The following is a 17,899-nucleotide window of genomic DNA, read 5'->3' on the forward strand; positions in this document are numbered from 1 at the left end:
ATGACAAGTTTGCACCACTATCCCAGCTGGTTGGGATTTTTATGTGTATGTTTGTGGTTTTGTGGGGTGGGGGTATGTGCACGTGCATGCAGATGCTCAAGGAAGCCAGAGGTACCAGATCCCTAGAGCTAGTTACTGGGGGTGGAGTAACTTGGGTAGTTGACATGGGTCCTGGGAACTGAATTCTGGTCCTGTGGAAGAGAAAAATGCACTTAGTGACTAAACCATGTCTCCATACACCCTACTCCCCTCTTTTGAGACACGATGTCACTGTGTGACCCAGGCTGTTCTGAAACCATAACTGAGGCCAGCCTCAGTGGCCTGAGTGCTGGGTTGCAGGCGTGGGCTGGCATACCTGCCTCTATCCACCCTGTTTAACTTGTGTTTGGGGGGTTGATCTGATCCGCCTCCCAGGACCGAACCCAGGGCCTTGTGCTTGCTAGGCAAGCGCTCTACCACTGAGCTAAACCCCCAACTCCTGATCTGCCTTTCAAACCAACATTGTCTTGTTCTCTATTCCTCCCTTTGCCCAGGATAAGAGACGCAGAGTTAAAGGCACAGTGTGGTAAGAATTCTTATAATCTCCTTTGGTTTGTCTCAGTTATAGAGATTACTTTCTGAAAGCTAAAAGTAGTTCTGTGGTAAGTTTTCTTAGCAACTATAAACCTGTTGAGGATGATGAACTTGGGAACAAAGTATTAATCTTTCACTTCATGTAGAATTCTCCCTCGTCACAGAATGAGTTGAGGTCTCCTGGTATAAGGCCTGGGTGGAAAGATCTCCCTCAATATTCGGGGGTGAGAATACTTGACTGTCACGGTCCTGGGATGGTGGTTGCTCTTAGTGTAGGAAGCTGGGCTCGTGAAGCTGCTTCTGAGGACTAGGCTGCTTCGGGCCTGCCTTTGTGATGTTCTGCTTTGCCTGACAGTGGTGCTGGAGTTTCTGAAGGGGAACCGGAAACAGAAACACCGGGAACCCAGCTGTGTCAGGAAGAGCCAGGTGAACAGGTAAAGCGCCTTCACAGTCTTCTTTCTTTGAGCCTGTCTCTCTGGTTCCTAGAGTGAGCTGGAGGGGAGGAGAGCAGGACAGCGGTGAGTGTCAGCTGAGCAGGAAGCCTGGACTAGGTCTTCATGGAGATCTTCTTTTTGAGCATAGGAAGTGCTGGAGGTTCCATAGCACCATCCAGATACAAAGCTGCCGTCCCGGCCTGGGTCCTAGCTCAGGGCAGAGTGTTGGTGTAGCATGCTTGAGGCTGTGGGTCCATCCGCAGTGTCCTAAGCAAGCAAACCTGTCTGACATTGCCCCTGGCTGAGATGAGGTCAGCTCATTCCCTCAGGCCAGCCCTGCAGAACAGGGAAGGTTCTGACCACAGATACTTGGTTCAGCAGTAAGACACAGGCAGTTTTGTTTGTTTGTTTTTATATACAGGCCTGGGGATAGAGATTCGTTGGAGTACTTGCCTAGCATACATGCAGCCTTGGGTTTCATCATACCCAGGAACAACACATTTCCAGGCACACTTATACTCCTAGTACTTGGCAAGTGGAGGTCATCCTTTGCTTCATGGCAAGTTCAAGGCCAGTCTGGACTCCATGAGACTATCTGAAAAAGCAAAAAACAAAACCAAAAATATTGGTTTTTACATCTATTTGTGTCTGAGGGCCCACACATGTGGATATCAAAAAACAACTTTTAGGGGTTCTCTTTCATCACGTGGGCCCCAGATACCAAACTCAGGTCATCAGGCTGGATGGCAAGGACCTTCAGCCCTGAGCCGTCTCACTGGCTCTGGCGCTGGCTTTCCTGTGTTCAGGGACCTGCAACTCAGGCCGTTAGGCTTGTGTGGCAGGCCTTTTTCTGCTGAAGTATTCCTTAACCCTTTTAAAACCTTGACTTCCTGTGTGTGCTGCAGCAGCTCCCCAGCCCAGGATTGCTTTAGTTTTTCTTTCTCTGCTGTCTGCTGACTCCACCAAAAGAAAAGGCAGTTGTTGTTGTTTTTTATTTTATTTTACTTTGTTTTTTTCTGAGACAGGGTTTCTCTGTGAAGCCTCGGCTGTCCTGGAACTTGTTCTGTAGACCAGGCTGGCCTTCAATTCACAAAGATCCATCTGCCTCTGCCTCCTGAGGACTGGGATTAAAGGCGTGCACCACCCCTGCCCAGGTGGACCTTTATTTATTTATTTTTAATTCATTCGTTTGTTTTGGTTTGTCGAGACAGGGTTTCTCTGTGTAGCTTTGCGCCTTATACTAGAACTCACTTGGTAGCTCAGGCTGGCCTCGAACTCACAGAGATCCACCTGGCTCTTCCTCCCGAATGCTGGGATTAAAGGCGTGTGCCACCACTGCCTGGCTTGCTTTTATTTATTTATTTATTTATTTATTTATTTATTTATTTATTTATTTATTTATTTATCATCTATCTATCTATCTTCCTCCCTCGGAGCTGAGGACTGAACCCAGGGCCTTGCGCTTGCTAGGCAAGCGCTCTACCACTGAGCTAAATCCCCAACCCCTGGCTTTTATTTTTTAAGGAAGAGAATTGGGTTTAATAAAGATACTTTAATGTGGGCTTAATGTGAGGGTTGAGAGAAAACAACTAGAGTGTAGCTAGAGTTTTCCTGCCTTGCCCACAGTCAGGACAAATCTCTGTCACCCGCCAGTCCCACAGCCACTCAGACACAACCAAGTAAACACAGAGACTTATATTGCTTACAAACTGTATGGCCGTGGCAGGCTTCTTGTTAACTGTTCTTATATCTTAAAGTAACGCATCTCTACAAATCTATACCTCGCCACGTGGCTGGTGGCTTATCGGCGTCTTCTCATGCTGCTGGTCATGGCGGCGGCTGCAGTGTCTCCTTCTGCCTTCCTGTCCTTTTATTTCTCCTCTCTGTTAGTCCCGCCTATCCTTCCTGCCTAGCCACAGCCGATCAGGTTTTATTTATTGACCAATCAGAGCAACTTGACATACAGACCATCCCCCAGCACAGCCAAGTGCAGACCATCTCAGACACCTGCACTCAGGCCCATGGTCCTAATCATCCTCTATGCAAACCTGCTGGGTAACGCCACAAGGAACCCAAGAAGGGCTCCCACAGGACATACATTAACATCCCACAGCACTAGAGTCTGGATGTGGCTACTCCGAGTAAGACGAGTCCAAGTGTGGGTCTCGCTCCAGGGAGAGCCACCCAAAACAGTGGTCTTGATAAGTGTCCACCTTGCCAACCTCACTAACTAGAATCTAGTAGGGTTATTGCAGATCTGTTAACTCAGGACCAATTGGGGATTTTTCTGGATGGTGCCAGTGTCACTATGTACGCATGTGTATCTGGCTGACTGGAACTCAATGTGTAGACCAGGCGGGCTTTTTTATTAATTCTTTTATTCTCTTTTAGGAATGTGACAGGAGATTTCGTGGTCAAACCAGAGAACTGTAAGTACAGCTGGATGCCTCTATTCCCTGTAATGATGCTCAGTTGTCATATCATAGTTGTGGATGAGAGTCTGATACTGAGCACTATTGTATTTTGTAGTCTATAGAAAGTTCTGAGAAAAGCCAGAACAAGGTAGGCTGGAGAGATGACTCAGCTATTAAGAACACTAGCTATTCTTCCAGAGCACCTGGGTTCTCTTCCTGATAACCACATGGAAGCTAACAACTGCCTTTAACTCCAGATCCCAGGGGATCAGATAGCCTCTTCTGGCCTCTAATACATGCTGGCATAACACCCATCCACATAAAATATTATTAATATAATTAAAATCAGACCGAGACCCAGTGAGATGCCTCACCCGGTAAAGTGCTTGGTGCACAAGTCTGAGAACTTGAGTTCAATCCCTGGCACCCACACGATGGAAAGAGATGCATCCTGAAGTTGTCTTCTGACTCCCATAAATCTGTGCACACTCACATTGTCCAGATGACTGAAGTCAAAGCTGGGCACGGGCCGGGGACACGTTTGTAATGTCGTCTTAGGAGGCTAGAGGCTGAGGCAGGAAGGTTGCCATGAATGCGAGACCAGCCTGAGCTACAGAGTGAGACACTGTCTCTAAAAAAAAAAAAAGAAATAGCATTGTGGTGCACACCTTTCATCCTGACACAGGAGATGCCGAGGTGGTCTCTAAGTTCAGGCCAGCCAGGACTACTCCAGGGAAGACTGACATCATAGTGGCCTGTGACCTTCTCAGTGGTCACCCTGCCTTCGTAATGTGGCTGAGTGGTTATATAAGTTAGCTTGTACTCAGAGTGTTGGTTGATTGCCCCAAAGTTTAGCAGCTTAAAGCTAGGCATTCATTGAGCTCACCGAGGCCTGCTAACCTACAGCTGATCCTGGCAGGGACAGTGGGCCGACTTAATTGTCCCTGACTTGCTCCACCTGAGCACATTTTCGTGGCAGTGGAAAGGCACAGACGGGTAGTGCTGGTCTTTTGATATTTATTGTGGTTTGTTTGGATATTTTAATTTTATTTTTGGTTTTTCTAAATAGGGTTTCTCCATGTAGTTTTGGTGCCGGTCCTGGATCTCGCTCAGTAGACTAGGCTGGCCTCAAACTCAGAGATCCGCCTCGCTCTGCCTTTCCAGTGCTGGGATTAAAGGTGTGCACCACCACCGCCAGGCTACTTGGGTGTTTTTTTTTTTTTTAAAAAGATTTATTTATTTATTATGTATGCAGTGTTCTGCCTGCATGTATGCTTACAGGCCAGAAGAGGGCACCAGATTTCATTACAGATGGCTATGAGCCATCATGTGGTTGCTGGGAATTGAACTCATGACCTCTGGAAGAGCAGCTACTGCTCTTAACCTCTGAGCCATCTCTCCAGCCCTGCTTGGGTGGTTTTTTTTTTTTTTTTTTTTTTTTTTTTTTTTTTTTGTCGGAGCTGAGGACTGAATGTTTGGGTGTTTTAATAGATAGGAGCTCCTATGTATCCCAGGCTGGCCCCAGACTTGATCCTCCTGCCTCAGCATCCAGAATGCAGGGATTGCAGGCCTGTCCTACCACATCCAAATAGAGATAAACCTTTTTTTTTTCCCCTTTGTCATGTGTCTTACGTGTGGGCATGTGTGTGTAGATAGGTGTGGTAGCCAGAGGCTGACATAAGTGTCTTCCTTTTTGCACCTATTCATTCAGGCAGGAGCTCTCAGTTGAGTCCAGGGGTCACTGGTAGGACCAGTCTTAATGAGCCAGCTTGCTCCGGGGCTTCCCTGTCACAGTCTTCTAAAGACTGGAACCACAGGTGGATTGTCATGCTGGGCCTACACTGCCAGTATTTACATAGTGAGCCGGGCAATCGAACCTTCTGTCCTTATCCGAGCTGTTTTCCCAGCCTCGGAGATAGTGGGTTTTTTTTTTTTTTTTTTTCTTTTTTAAGCTTCTGTTAATACCCACTTGACTGATGTAAATATTGAAGGTCCAGAGGACAGGCAAGTATCTGACCCATGGGTGAGACTGCTGGAGAGTAAGGAACAGTTGGACCCCTGTGTGAGGCCAGCCTCTGTGCTTGCTGATGCTGGCCACCCCCCACTCAGTTCCTCACAACAGTGTTCACAGGGCAGGTACAGACGGTCCTTCAGGCCCCACGTTGCCAGTAGAGGCCTGCTGGTGATTTTGTCTTAATCTCTGGCATTTCTGATTGTCATTCATTTGAAGAACTGAGGGGTGTGGCTCATAGATCCAGGATGCTTGTGAATGTGCACACAAGTATATTTGAAAGTGTTCTGCTACAGGTTGCTGGCAGAGGTAAGAGGACAGCTCTGGGGATTCAGTCCACACCTCCATGGTGGGTTGTGGGGATTGAACTCATATCTGCGGGCTTTGTGTCAAGTCCTTCTATCTGTTCAGCCATCTGGTGAGTCCCCATTGAGTCCTTGTCATCAGTTCATGACGCGCTAGGTTTGAGCCCCAGTTCTGCAAAAATATGGAATATAAAGGATCAACAGGTGAAGGATAGCAAAGATGTCCCATCCTTGAGTTCTGCAGGAGAGGTCACTTAAACCCTCCTTTTGACTGATTGGATGGTGTCCAGAGCCTTGGTCCCACCGCTGTTCATGTGTGAGTTTTTTGTTTTTTTTGTTTATGTGGCAGAACATCGAGGCAGAGATCAAGGGAGGAGCCAGGCAGAGAAGCAAGACCAGGAACCCACAAGGAAATGGACGTTGATGAAGAAGCAAAGGCAGAGTCCTTATTTATCTTAAATGGGCCTTGTCTGTGTGCTCCTACTGGATTGGCAGAGATGGTGCTGGGCAGGGTTCTGGGTGCAAAATCATCTCACGTGTTGTACAGATTTGCCGGGTTTCCCTCCAATGTTGGTTGTCACTGCATGTCTGAGCCTGTTTGCCTGGACCAAGGTGCATGTGAAGCCTACTTCTTTAGAGACCTGGTCCACCTAGAGTTCAAGCCTTGACTTGTTCACCACACCTGCTCCCTTAAGTCTTACCATCAATTCTTGACTCTCCCTCTTCCCGCCTCTACTTGTTCAACCAAGCACCCTCACAACCTAAAACAAGGCTGGCAAAATGGTATACCCCAAAACTTGAGCACCAGTAGGATAGAGGCAGGAGTTTCATCTCCTTAGCTAAAGATGAGGATCAACGGGGTTGGGGATTTAGCTCAGTGGTAGAGCTTGCTAGGCAAGCGCAAGGCCCTGGGTTTGGTCCTCAGCTCCAAAAAAAAAAAGATGAGGATCAAGGCCAGCCTAGGCTATTGGAGACTGTCTCAAAACAACCAAAAATCTTCCTTGTGAAGCCAAAGCATACAGTTGGAGGGTGGTGCAAGGATTCTCTTCATTCAGTAAAATATGATGAGGTTGTGTGAACAGCCCAGTGTTTGCCTGGTCTGTAGATCTCCTCTAGTGCATGTGTTGCCTAGTGAATGCTGTGTATTGTAGTGTACAGTATTATTTAGGGAATGGGACCAGGACAGTCTGCATGGGCTGAGGACGGTTTTCTGAGCCACTGGCACCTGTGATTGGTTGAATCTCAGGGACACGGAAGACTGATTGCCCGGGTGCCGAGGCCTCATAGGGTACAGTGCTCAGTCTGGATTCCTGTTTTATGGAGCTCTAGGGCAGTAGGTGAGGTCACACACTCGAGGCTCAGGTCTCCACCTTAGGAGATGCCTGGGAAATGTCCACTTGGTTTCCCCCATTGGTTAGGGAGTGGCGCCTGAGCCAGTGTGTGTATTCTCACTCCCTGCTGGCCTGTGAGAGCAAGCCACAGGTGACACTCTGGCACCACCCCAGGGTCTGGTGATGTTTCCATGCCTTTCACTTCTTCGCTCAAATGCCAGTGGGTCGTGAGCAGTGCTTGCCTCCAGTCAGGGAGCTTTTGTTTGTGTTCCGTCTTATTTTTTTATATGTGTGGGTGCATGTAGACATCAAGAGGACAGCTTGTAGTAATTGGTTTTGTCCACCACAGGGAGCCCTGAGATTGTCAGGCTTGTTTGCAAGTGCCACATCATCTTGTTGGCTGAGCTCTTAGTTTGGGATGGGTTTTTGATATGGGACCAGAATGGCCTTAAGCTCCTGTGTCCCTAGCCCAGAGTGCCTCGCAGCTGCCTTGTGGAAAGGGAGGGCTGAGGTTCACACCAGTTGCATAGACCCACTCATTCTAGATGGGCTTCTCAGTGAGGTACACTCTACAAGCTCGGAAACTGCTAGATGTGTGCTTTCCGGTTTGCTTTCTGTTCTATTGTAAACAGTCTCACTATATAGCGAAGGGTCACCTTGAAGTCCCAGTTCTCCTACCCCCGACTCCAGCCCCTAGTGCCGGGATCAGAGGTCTTGGCCACCACTCCTTGTCCATACCAAGCTAAGGGTGGAGCCCAGGACATCATATGCATGCTTGGCAGGCACTTGACCCACTGAGTCCCAGCCCATCGTAGTGTTTTGAGACAGGGTCTTACTATGTAGTCCTGGCTAGAACTCACTCTGCTGACCGACCTGCTTCTGCCTCCCAAGTGATGGGATTAAAGGTGGGTATCACCACGGTATCAGCTGTGGTTTGGGGGGTTTTTTTGTTTTGTTTTTGGCAAGGTCCCTGTTGACTTAGACAAAAAAAAGAAAAAAAGAAAAAAAAAAGAGGCCTCCTGCTTTTCCTCCAAGTGTTAGGTTACAAAGTTCTTTAGTTTAGAAAGTTCTTTAGTGCCTGCTGATTTGTGGAATTGGGGAGATGGGGGGTACAGTCTTAGCATCTGGTCCTAAGAGAGAATGTCTCCTGGTGTTCAGAACCAGGGTGCTGACTCTGCACACTTGAGCTTGCAGTCACCTGCTTAACCTCGGAAGTAACGCTGCTGTTTTCCCTCCTCTCCATTTCTGCCGTCAGGATAAAAGAAGGCTCAGGCCCAGAAGTCAACCCAAAGACCTGTAAGTGTCAAAAGTGCTTGTGCCTTGCTGTTCTGTTAACTCATAAAGGCTCTGCTAGGGAGAGTTATGGAGCCGACGGAGAATAGGACAGGCTGGGGGGCCGTTATACCTGCTCAGCTGTGTGTGGCTCCGCCTCATCACCTAGCTCATGAAACTATGGGAGTCCCCTGGGCCATCTGCAGACCTTCCTTCAGAAGGAATCCTGCCTTCAGAGTCTTCATGGCTGTTGGATTTGGGGGTTGGGAGTGTTCAACTGTGTCTCATGGAGCCAGTGCTGACTTTGAGTTCCTGATCCTCTGCCTCCTCCACCTTGCTGGGCTGAGATTACAGGTGTAGACCACCATACCTAGACTTCTTAAAATTTGTGTATGGATTTTCTGCCTGCTTGTATGTTTGTGCACTGTGTGTGTACATAGTGCCCTCAGAGCTTCTGCAACTGGAGTTATGGACAGCTGTGAGACACCGTGTGAGTGCTGGGAGTAGAACTTTGGTCCTCTGGAAGAGCAGCCAGTGATTTTAACAACTCTCCAGACCTCTGGATTTTTTTAAAGATTTATTTATGTATACATGTCTGAGTTGGTTACTTGCATGAGGTGCCCTCAAAGGCCAGAAGAGGTTGTGAGATTCTTGGAGCTGGAGTCACAGGCTGGTGTAAGCTAACTGTTGTGGGTGCTGGGAGCTGAACTGGGTCCTCTGGAAAGGCAGCAAGCACTCAAGTACTGAGCCATCCCTCCAGCTTCTTGCTTTTTTGTTTCTTCAGTACTGAGAGTCCAACACTACCAAGTGCTTTACCACTGAGCTATGTCCCTGACTGGGCTTTTTGAGGCAAGGTCTCATTGTGTTGCTCAAGCCAGCCTAGAACTCGTGATCTTAGAACTTCATAGCCTTTTAAGTATTAGGATTGCAAGTGTGAGTTACCATGCATGGCAGTGTTTGCTTTGTGTGTTTGTATATAGTCAAGAGGTTGACACCCGGGACCTCTCACCCTCCCTCGACCCTGAAGCTCACAAATGGTGGTTGTACTAGCTGGCCTGTAAGCTCCAGGGATCTCCGGTTTCCACATCTCCACAGCAGGAGTCCGGGCCTGTGCCTGCTGTGCCGGCTTTGCATGGATGCTGGGGATCAAACGTGGGTCCTGAAGACTTGTAAGGCGCCTTAGGTCCTGCGCTGTCTCAGCTGCCAGTGTTTTGCTCTTCGATAGGGGGTGTTCATCTGTCATTTTCAGAATGGGTGTGCTGGAGCTAGTTTTTCAAAGGTAATGTTTGGCGTGTTCCTTGTTCACAGGGCCACCAAACGGAGACCCAAGGAAGAATTGGAGGATTTGACTCCAGAGACTCCTGAGGACAGAGATGAAGATGAGCCGGTAAGTAAGAAGAGCATTGTTCCTTAACTTAAAAAACAAAACAAAAAAACCCTGGTGATGGCGCATACCTTTAATCCCAGCACAGAAGCAAGAGAATCTCTGAATTCAAGGCTGGCTTGGTCTACAAAGTGAGTTCTAGGACAGCCAGAGCTGTTGTTGCACAGAGAAACCCTGTCTTGAAAAACCAAACAAACAATTATTGTACGTGTATGGGTGTTTTGCTTGTGTATATGTCTGTATACCGTGTTCATGCAGTGCTGACAGAAACCAGAGGGTATCAGATCACCTGGAACTGGCTTTGGGTACTAGGACCTGTACCTGGGTCCTCTGAAGGAACAGCCAGTATTCTTTTTTGTTTGTTTGTTTTGTTTTTTGGAGACAAGGTTTCTCTGTGTAGCTTTGCACCTTTCCTGGAACTCGCTTTGTAGACCAGGCTGGCCTGGAACTCACAGAGATCCGCCTGCTTCTGCCTCTCGAGTGCTGGGATTGAAGGTGTATGTCACCACCGCCCCCCTTTTTTTTTTTTTTTTTTGTAATATTCTATTTTATTAAGATGTATTTGTTTATTATGTATACAGTATTCTGTCTGCATGTGCCCCTGCAGGCCAGAAGAGGGCACCAGATCTCATTACAGGTGGTTGTGAGCCACCATGTGGTTGCTGAGAATTGAACTCAGGACCTCTGGAAGAGCAGTCAGTGCTCTTAACCACTGAGCCATCTCTCCAGCCCCACAGCCAGTATTCTTAACCATGGAGGCAACTCTTCAGCCTCATTTTTAGTGTGTTTTTTTTTTTTTTTTGTGTGTGTGTGTGTGTGTGTGTGTGTGTGTGTGTGTGTGTGTGTGTGTGTCAGGATCTACCTGTGTAGCCCAGGCTGACTTCAAACTCCAGAAGTCATCTTCTGGTTGTTACATGCATATCATGGCACATGTACACGTATACAGTATACATACTCACACAAGATAGACAAATGTAATTTTAAAATTTCTAAGAGGGAAGAACTTGCTCTGAATAGAATCACAGTGCCACAGTGAATAAAACACCAGCATATATCTATTCTACTCCAGTCCTAGTCTTTCAGGGCCTATTTATTTTCTTTGGTTTTTTTGAGATAGGGTTTCTCTGTGTAGCTTTGGTGCCTTTCCTGGAACTCATTCTGTAGCCCAAGCTATCCTCAAACTCACAGAGATCCACCTGCCTCTGCCTCCTGAGTGCTGGGATTAAAGCCGTGCGCTACCACAGGCCCGGGGGTTTATTTTTATTGAAACAAGATTTTCTTATAAACATAGCCTGGCACCCCCAGTGTTGGACACAGGTGTGTGTCATGTTAATTTGCTTTCTGTCTGCTTTTTTTTACAGCATTAAACTGTGACCCACATTAAGATCTAGACTATGTTTAAAAAAAAAAAAAAAAAAAGCTGGGCAGTGGTGGCGCCTGCCTTCAGAGCACCGGGGGACAAAGGCAGGGTTACTTTAAGTTTGAGGTCATAGTGAGTTCCAGGTCAGCTGGGGGGATATACCATGACCCCTGGTCCACTGTCCAGATGATGCCACAAGAAGCATGGTGCCACCTCCCGAATTCCTAAAAACAGCCAACAGCCCAGCATCAGCGTGAAACAGGGCTGGCCAGATCCAGAACCTGGGGACCAGACTACCTTCCACAAGTTAGGACTACGTAGCTGAAACCCACAGGCTGCATAACAATACTTGGTCAACAGTGGATCACACGTCAGCTCCTGGGCTGACCGCCCAGTGCCGTCTGACACAGTACATTGTCTTGTGTGGTCCTAATTCGAACTTAAAGATGGCACAGAGGAAGCAGGGCACTGTGGCTCGTACCTATAATCCCAGCATCAGGAGGCTAAGACAGAAGGATCTAGAATTCAATGTCAGCCTGGGCTACGTAGCCCGACAATTTTAGCGAAAAATTATTTAATTGAAGACAGTTTCGTGAGAGGTGAGTTTGAAGCATACACACCAACTAACCTACCACATTTCCTAAACAAAGGACACATTTAGGCGTTTGAATAGTGCTGCCTCCAAATGCTTCTGTGAAAATCATAACCCAGATTGTCAGTGTCTCTGGAGCTAGGGTGCTTAGGGCTCGGGGAAGGGTTAAGCTTTGGATCCAGCAGGTTTGACTTGATCGGGGTGGGGGTGGGGCACCAGCGTTTCCTCCAGCTCCTTACTGCTCACAGCTGCCGTTCTAAATCTGTGGCTCTTAGGACCTGCACAGTAGCCACAACCCCACACTCAAGAGGCAGAGACAGGTACATCTCTGCAGTTCAGGCCAGCCTGGTCTACATAGGGACTTATTTCCAGGCCAGCCTGGTCTACATAGGGACTTATTTCCAGGCCAGCTAGGGGCTACACAGTGGGACCTTGTCTCAAACACAAAGTGGCAACTTGACTTTTTTGAGTTCACTGAGTCATTTTAAATTGAAGTAATTCTATATGTTGCTTTGCTCAGGCTGCCTGTGATAGGCATCTCCAGTGATACCTGTATTTTCTGAAACTCATGACTTGAAGAGGTCCATGTTTAGGAGGACCCCACAGTTAGCTACTGGAGAGGCTGCTCTGGTTCCCTGACCACTTGGATGTTGCTGTATCCTCATGTGGCTTTGGGCAGTACAAGGAGAGACTGGGCTCTGGTGTCCTCTTTCCTATAAAAATGTCATATCTTTCAGGTCAGGGCCTCACTGTTAGGGTCTTGTTAAACCTCACCTCTCTAGTTGCCCTGCTTCCTAATGCATTCACACTGGGGTGTGTGTTGTTTGTTTTTTAGATGGAGGTCAATCTGGGATACTTGGTGAGACTCTTAACTCATGGTCCTCCTGCCTTAGGCTTCTGAGCACTGAGTTGAGAGCAGGCTTTTCATGGAATTTGGACATTGGAGTGATTTGGCCTCATTACCTGACTCTTAACCAGCTTTCTCCCTGAGTTTTGTGACAGTCACACATAGGAAGGTTTTGGTTTGGGGGTGCAGAGCGTTGTTTGGTTTTGTTATTTGAGACAGGGTTTCTCTGTGTAGGCCTGGCCTCAATCTCAATCCACCTGCTTCTGCCTCCTGTGTGCAGAGATTAAAAGGTGTGCGCCACCACTGCCCAGCAGTATAGGAAGTTCTTAGTGCTTTCCAAGCCTGAGGTGTCCTGACTCTGTTCCTCTTTCTCTTGTTTAGGAGGAGAAGAGACGAAAAAAAATGGCACCCAGAGAACCGTAAGCACTTTTTCCTTACAGAGCAGGTGATGCTGTGTCAGTTCTAGACAGAGTGGTGAGAGGTGGCCGTTAGTGGACTGCCACAGCGGCCTTAGCTTTCTGTGGGACTGGAGTGGAGGCGAAGGTACTCTTCTTCTACCGGCCAACCTCAGTACCCTGACAGTCACTGTGGTTATTGGCACCAGCCTGCGTGTGTGGCTTAGGAAGAGGTAGGGCCGATGGTAGTGTCTTCTAATTTGATGAAATATCCAACAGCCTTGTGCTTCCTTCCAGAGCGGAGAAAAAGGCGGCTCGAACCAAAACAGCCATGAACCCAAAGGTAAGGGCACCTCCAGGAACTTGGCCAGCTGCAGGACAGTAGTTCCCAGATGTTGGAGGGCTGCCCTGAGGCCGTACCTGTCCTTCCCACAGATAGACATGCCACGGTGCCCCCAGTGCGGCCAGTACCTGGATGACCCTGATCTGAAGTACCAGCAGCACCCTTCAGATGCTGTGAGTCCACGCTCTGCCTCACCCTTTATCCCTGCCTCCTGGTATGACCATGTCTCACTGTCCCCTGTCCTTTCCTTCAGGTGGAGGAACTCCAAATGTTGGTCAGTGAGAAACTGTCCATCTATGATTCCAATTCGTCTGGAGAACGCATTGATTCCTCTCCCCAGCACAGGGTGACCTGCTTCAGGTAACCACCGTGTTCTGTGGTCACGTCCTATGGTGGGCATCCAAGGATTGTCCTCACCACAGGGCCCCTCAAGCTGCTCTCCTTTTAACAACACCAGGAAGCCAATTAAGGTTGGGTAGACTTCAGCCACAAGGATGCATTTTGTTATTGCTGTTTGTTGGCTTTTCTGGGGTTTGCTTTGCAGCCTGGGCCCGCCTCCAACTTGGTAGTCAAGGATGATCTTGAACTCCTGGCCTTCTTGTGCTAACACTCCCAGATTGTATAGTGCTCTGAGGATTCAACCTAGAGCTTCACTGACATCAGGCAGGCACTTCACAGCTGAGCCACATTTCCAGCCCTGGTTTTGGTTTTTGAGACAGGGTCTTAATTGTCACCCAACTGACTCTGAACTCCCTCCTGTCGTTCTAGGTGTGCACCACTAAGCTTGATTTAACACAAACAAACAAACAAAACTAGAACTACGTATCCCTGGCTAGAACTTTCTAAATTGATCAGGCTAGACTCAAACTCAGATCCACCTGCCTCTGGCTCTGAGCCTGGCTTTGTTGCTGTTCTAATACTTGTTCACAGTGCTGGGGTAGAACGTAAGGCCTCCTGCATCCAGCCACGCCCGCAGATTGGTTTGCTGCTTTGTGGTTGGTGCAACTGCACATGTTACATCTCTAGGTCATGCCATTCTGAAACTTATCCCTATGTTCACACAGTGACCAGTTCTGTGCACAGTGCCAAGTCCACAGACATAGCACCTCAGACCCTTGCTTTTCTGGTCACAGAAAACCAGTGAGAGCTCTCAGAGGTTACCAATCAGAGGTTACTGGCCATGGGCAGAGTGGTTGGTGGAGAACCAGGGCCAAATGGATGGGGCTGGGACACACAAGTCCCTCTGGGTTGTATATGATCGAAGAGTTCCCTCAGGAGCACATATTGGCATCCCAATAGGCATTTTTCCTGGGTGCTCCTAGATGTTGAACCCACCATGGGCTGGAGTTTCTTGGGTGAAGATCCCTGGGTGTGGCTGTGGCAGTATTCCCTGCAAGTTGATGGTGGCCATCTCTCTCCCTACTACTGGAACATTGGCTCCCGTAAAGGATACTGTCTGCCAGGGGTCTACAGGGGCAGCCCTAAGGCAGTAGATCTGAGGGGCCAGTTGAAGATTGCTTGTAGATAGCAGTCAGCTGTGAATCCCACTGTGGTATCCTCCTTCACTCAATTACATAGCCTCCTTCCTGGCGGGGGTGGAGATGGCTGAGGGCATGCAGCCCTTGGCTGAGTATGGCTGGTGGAAACATGCCCTACGCAGGATCAGGCCAGGTACTCCATTTCTTTTTAGTCTAGAGAGATGATTCAGCAGTCAACTCCAGTTCCTGATACCTGTGTAGGCAGCTCACAACCAGCCAGCTGTAATTCAGTGTCAGGGGGATCCTCTGGCCTTAGTGTGTGTACTTGTCATACAAGAGGGAGGGTGAGACACTGTTGGGATGGCATTGCTGAGTCCAGAATCCTCACTTAGTCTGGGTAGCTGGACTTGGACAGTGGTTTATGGCCCTCTGTGCTGGGCTGGGTGGTAAAAGTGATGTCTGTTGCCCGTGTAGTGTGTATTGCAGTCGAGGTCACCTGTGTCCTGTTGACACTGGTCTTATTGAGAAGAACGTTGAACTCTACTTTTCTGGTTGTGCCAAAGCAATTTATGATGATAATCCATCTGTGGAAGGTATGTGGAATAGTCCAGGTATGTGCAATGTTCAAGGGTTCTTTATTTAAAGAAGCAAGCAAAATTTAGGAAGCAAGATATCCCATGGGGGGCAGTACTACTTGAGGGGGAGAACTCAAAGTTCTGCCATTAACTGAGCAAAGTGACCCTGAAGAGAGGCAGCATGCTGGCTGTGTTTTCTAGCTGGGGTTAGAGTTGTGAGTCAGCATGGATTTTTTGTTGTTGTTGTTTTTGCGGCAGGGTGGGGGAGGGTGTTGAGACAGGGTTTCTCTGTGTAGCTTTGGAGCCTGTCCTGGAACTCACTCTGTAGCCCAGGCTGGCCTCAAACTCACAGATCCTCCTGCTTCTGCCTCCTGAGTGCTGGGATTTAAGGTGTGTGCCACCCCCCCCCCCAATGAGTCATTATGTTTTGTCTGTTATCAAGAGACATTTTTTCACAGGTGGTGTCAATTGCAAAAACCTTGGGCCGATCAATGAGTGGTGGATCACTGGCTTTGATGGTGGTGAGAAGGCGCTCATTGGCTTTAGCACGTGTGAGTATCGGCCCAGTCACAGGTGTCCTGGAACCTCTGCCGGTCTGGGCTTGGTCCGCCTTAGAGGGGGTCTCATAAGGCACGGGGAGGACCTGGTGATCTGTGTTAGCAGTTGTATGACAGTCAAGTGTTTACAGCTCAGATGGGTCCAGATCTCAGCTGACTCATTTCCGTCTGGCTCCAGCAGGCTCAATGGAGAAGTTGGACTCTTGTGGGTTAGGTTGTAGAGTTTTTAGTTTTAGGTTGTTCTGGAAGCATGGGAGACACATACTTGCCTGTGCTCAGCCTGGAGGCCATCAGATTGAGATGGCCTTAAATTTTTCTTTATATTTATTGAGTGAGTGTTTGCACCACAGCATGTGTGTTGTAGGGTCAGGACAACTTATAGGAGTTGATTCCCTCTACTATGTGAGTCCCTGGGATGAAACTCAGATTGTCAAACTTGTAGGAAAGTGCCCTTATCTGCTGAGCCTTTTCACTGGCCCAGAAACAGCTTTAAATGTATTACCTGCTGGACATAGCACATCCCTGCTGTCCTAGCTTCTCAGGAGTTTGGGGCTAGCAATATGACAAGACCCCACTAAACAAACCAAACGGCCACCTGCCTAAAGGGCACGTGTGTAGGAGGACAGCATGGCTAATAGTCACCCTAACTGGACTGATCCCTGAAACCACGCATGCGTTCTTCCCAGCATTTGCAGAGTACATTCTGATGGAACCCAGCCCAGACTATGCTCCAATATTTGGTCTGATGCAGGAGAAAATTTACATCAGCAAGATTGTGGTTGAGTTCCTGCAAGGCAATCCTCACGCTGTCTATGAAGACCTAATAAATAAGATTGAGGTGAGAGCTTTACCTTTATGAAGGTTTGGATCTACATACATATAGCATGGGTGATGCTATAGAAAACTGCATTCAGCGGCCGGTGGTGGTGGCGCACACCTTTAATCCCAGCACTCGGGAGGCAGAGCCAGGCGAATCTCTGTGAGTTCAAGGCCAGCCTGGGCTACATAGCTGGTTCCAGGATAGCCAGGGCTACACAGAGAAACCCTGTCTCAAAAAACCAAAAAGAAGAAGAAGAAGAAAACTGCATTCAGAATCAGAACCTTTCGCTACCACTAGAAGAGTTTTGACAGAAGATTAATGCAACAGGCCTGGGCTGTGGCTCAGTTGTAGAGCCCCTGCCTAGAGTCCCCAGCAGGGCCTGAGGGTGTGAGACTTGTGGTACATTGCTTGCCTAGCATACATGAGATACTAGGGTGCCCCTCCTACAGCATTACAAGGAGGCAAAATATTAGAAATGTCTGACCCTTTTTCTTTTCTCCCCCCCCCCCCAAAGACCACTGTCCCTCCTTCTGCCATTAACTTGAACCGGTTCACAGAGGACTCCCTCCTGCGCCATGCCCAGTTTGTGGTGAACCAGGTAGAGAGTTACGATGATGCCAAGGACAGTGATGAGACACCCATCTTCTTGACTCCCTGCATGAGAGCCCTGATCCAGTTGGCCGGGGTCACCCTGGGACAGAGGTAAGGGTGGAACAAGAGTCAGATGGGTGGCTTGAGCCCAGAGAAGGCAGTCTCTGTGTCTGGATCTCTAAACTGGGGGCCATCTCTCCCAGGCGAGCGGAGAGACGCCACAACCTCAGACACTCTGCAAAGGAGAAGGACAAAGGGCCCACAAAAGCCACCACCACCAAGCTGGTCTACCAGATCTTTGACACCTTCTTCTCGGAGCAGATTGAGAAGGATGACAAGGACGAAAAGGAGAATGCCTTCAAGCGCCGCCGCTGTGGCGTCTGTGAGGTGAGGAGGGCTGGCCTTAGATGTGGAGGCCCCGGTACTCTCGAGAGGCAGCCTGCCTTGCAGGACAAATGGGGTTGAAGTCAACAAGAGTGTCCAGGGCCTTTGTTGTGAGTGATGCCCTTGGCTACATAACCTGGTTTCCTGAGAGACGTTCACTTTGTTTCCATGTCCTGACCTCAGAGCAGAGCCACCTCCCAGACCACATTACACTCTGGAATTATGCAGAAGTA

The 17,899-nt window shown here is 48.5% G+C and overlaps 1 protein-coding gene across 1 annotated transcript in view; it reads left to right on the forward strand.

Moving 5' to 3' along the window:
* Dnmt1 (DNA methyltransferase 1) overlaps positions 1–17,899 on the forward strand; it is a 49,332-nt gene that overhangs the window by 15,408 nt on the left and 16,025 nt on the right. The window contains exons 7-21 of the mRNA XM_028872427.2: positions 534–565; positions 929–1,007; positions 3,399–3,436; positions 6,087–6,174; positions 8,324–8,364; positions 9,649–9,727; positions 12,905–12,942; positions 13,216–13,261; positions 13,354–13,434; positions 13,515–13,621; positions 15,214–15,332; positions 15,773–15,865; positions 16,558–16,709; positions 17,206–17,393; positions 17,486–17,669. Coding sequence (XP_028728260.1) covers positions 534–565; positions 929–1,007; positions 3,399–3,436; positions 6,087–6,174; positions 8,324–8,364; positions 9,649–9,727; positions 12,905–12,942; positions 13,216–13,261; positions 13,354–13,434; positions 13,515–13,621; positions 15,214–15,332; positions 15,773–15,865; positions 16,558–16,709; positions 17,206–17,393; positions 17,486–17,669 — 1,365 coding nt within the window. The remainder of the gene's footprint in view (positions 1–533; positions 566–928; positions 1,008–3,398; positions 3,437–6,086; positions 6,175–8,323; positions 8,365–9,648; positions 9,728–12,904; positions 12,943–13,215; positions 13,262–13,353; positions 13,435–13,514; positions 13,622–15,213; positions 15,333–15,772; positions 15,866–16,557; positions 16,710–17,205; positions 17,394–17,485; positions 17,670–17,899) is intronic.

The sequence above is a fragment of the Peromyscus leucopus genome, chromosome 7, assembly GCF_004664715.2.
Source record: "Peromyscus leucopus breed LL Stock chromosome 7, UCI_PerLeu_2.1, whole genome shotgun sequence".
NCBI lineage: Eukaryota > Metazoa > Chordata > Mammalia > Rodentia > Cricetidae > Peromyscus > Peromyscus leucopus.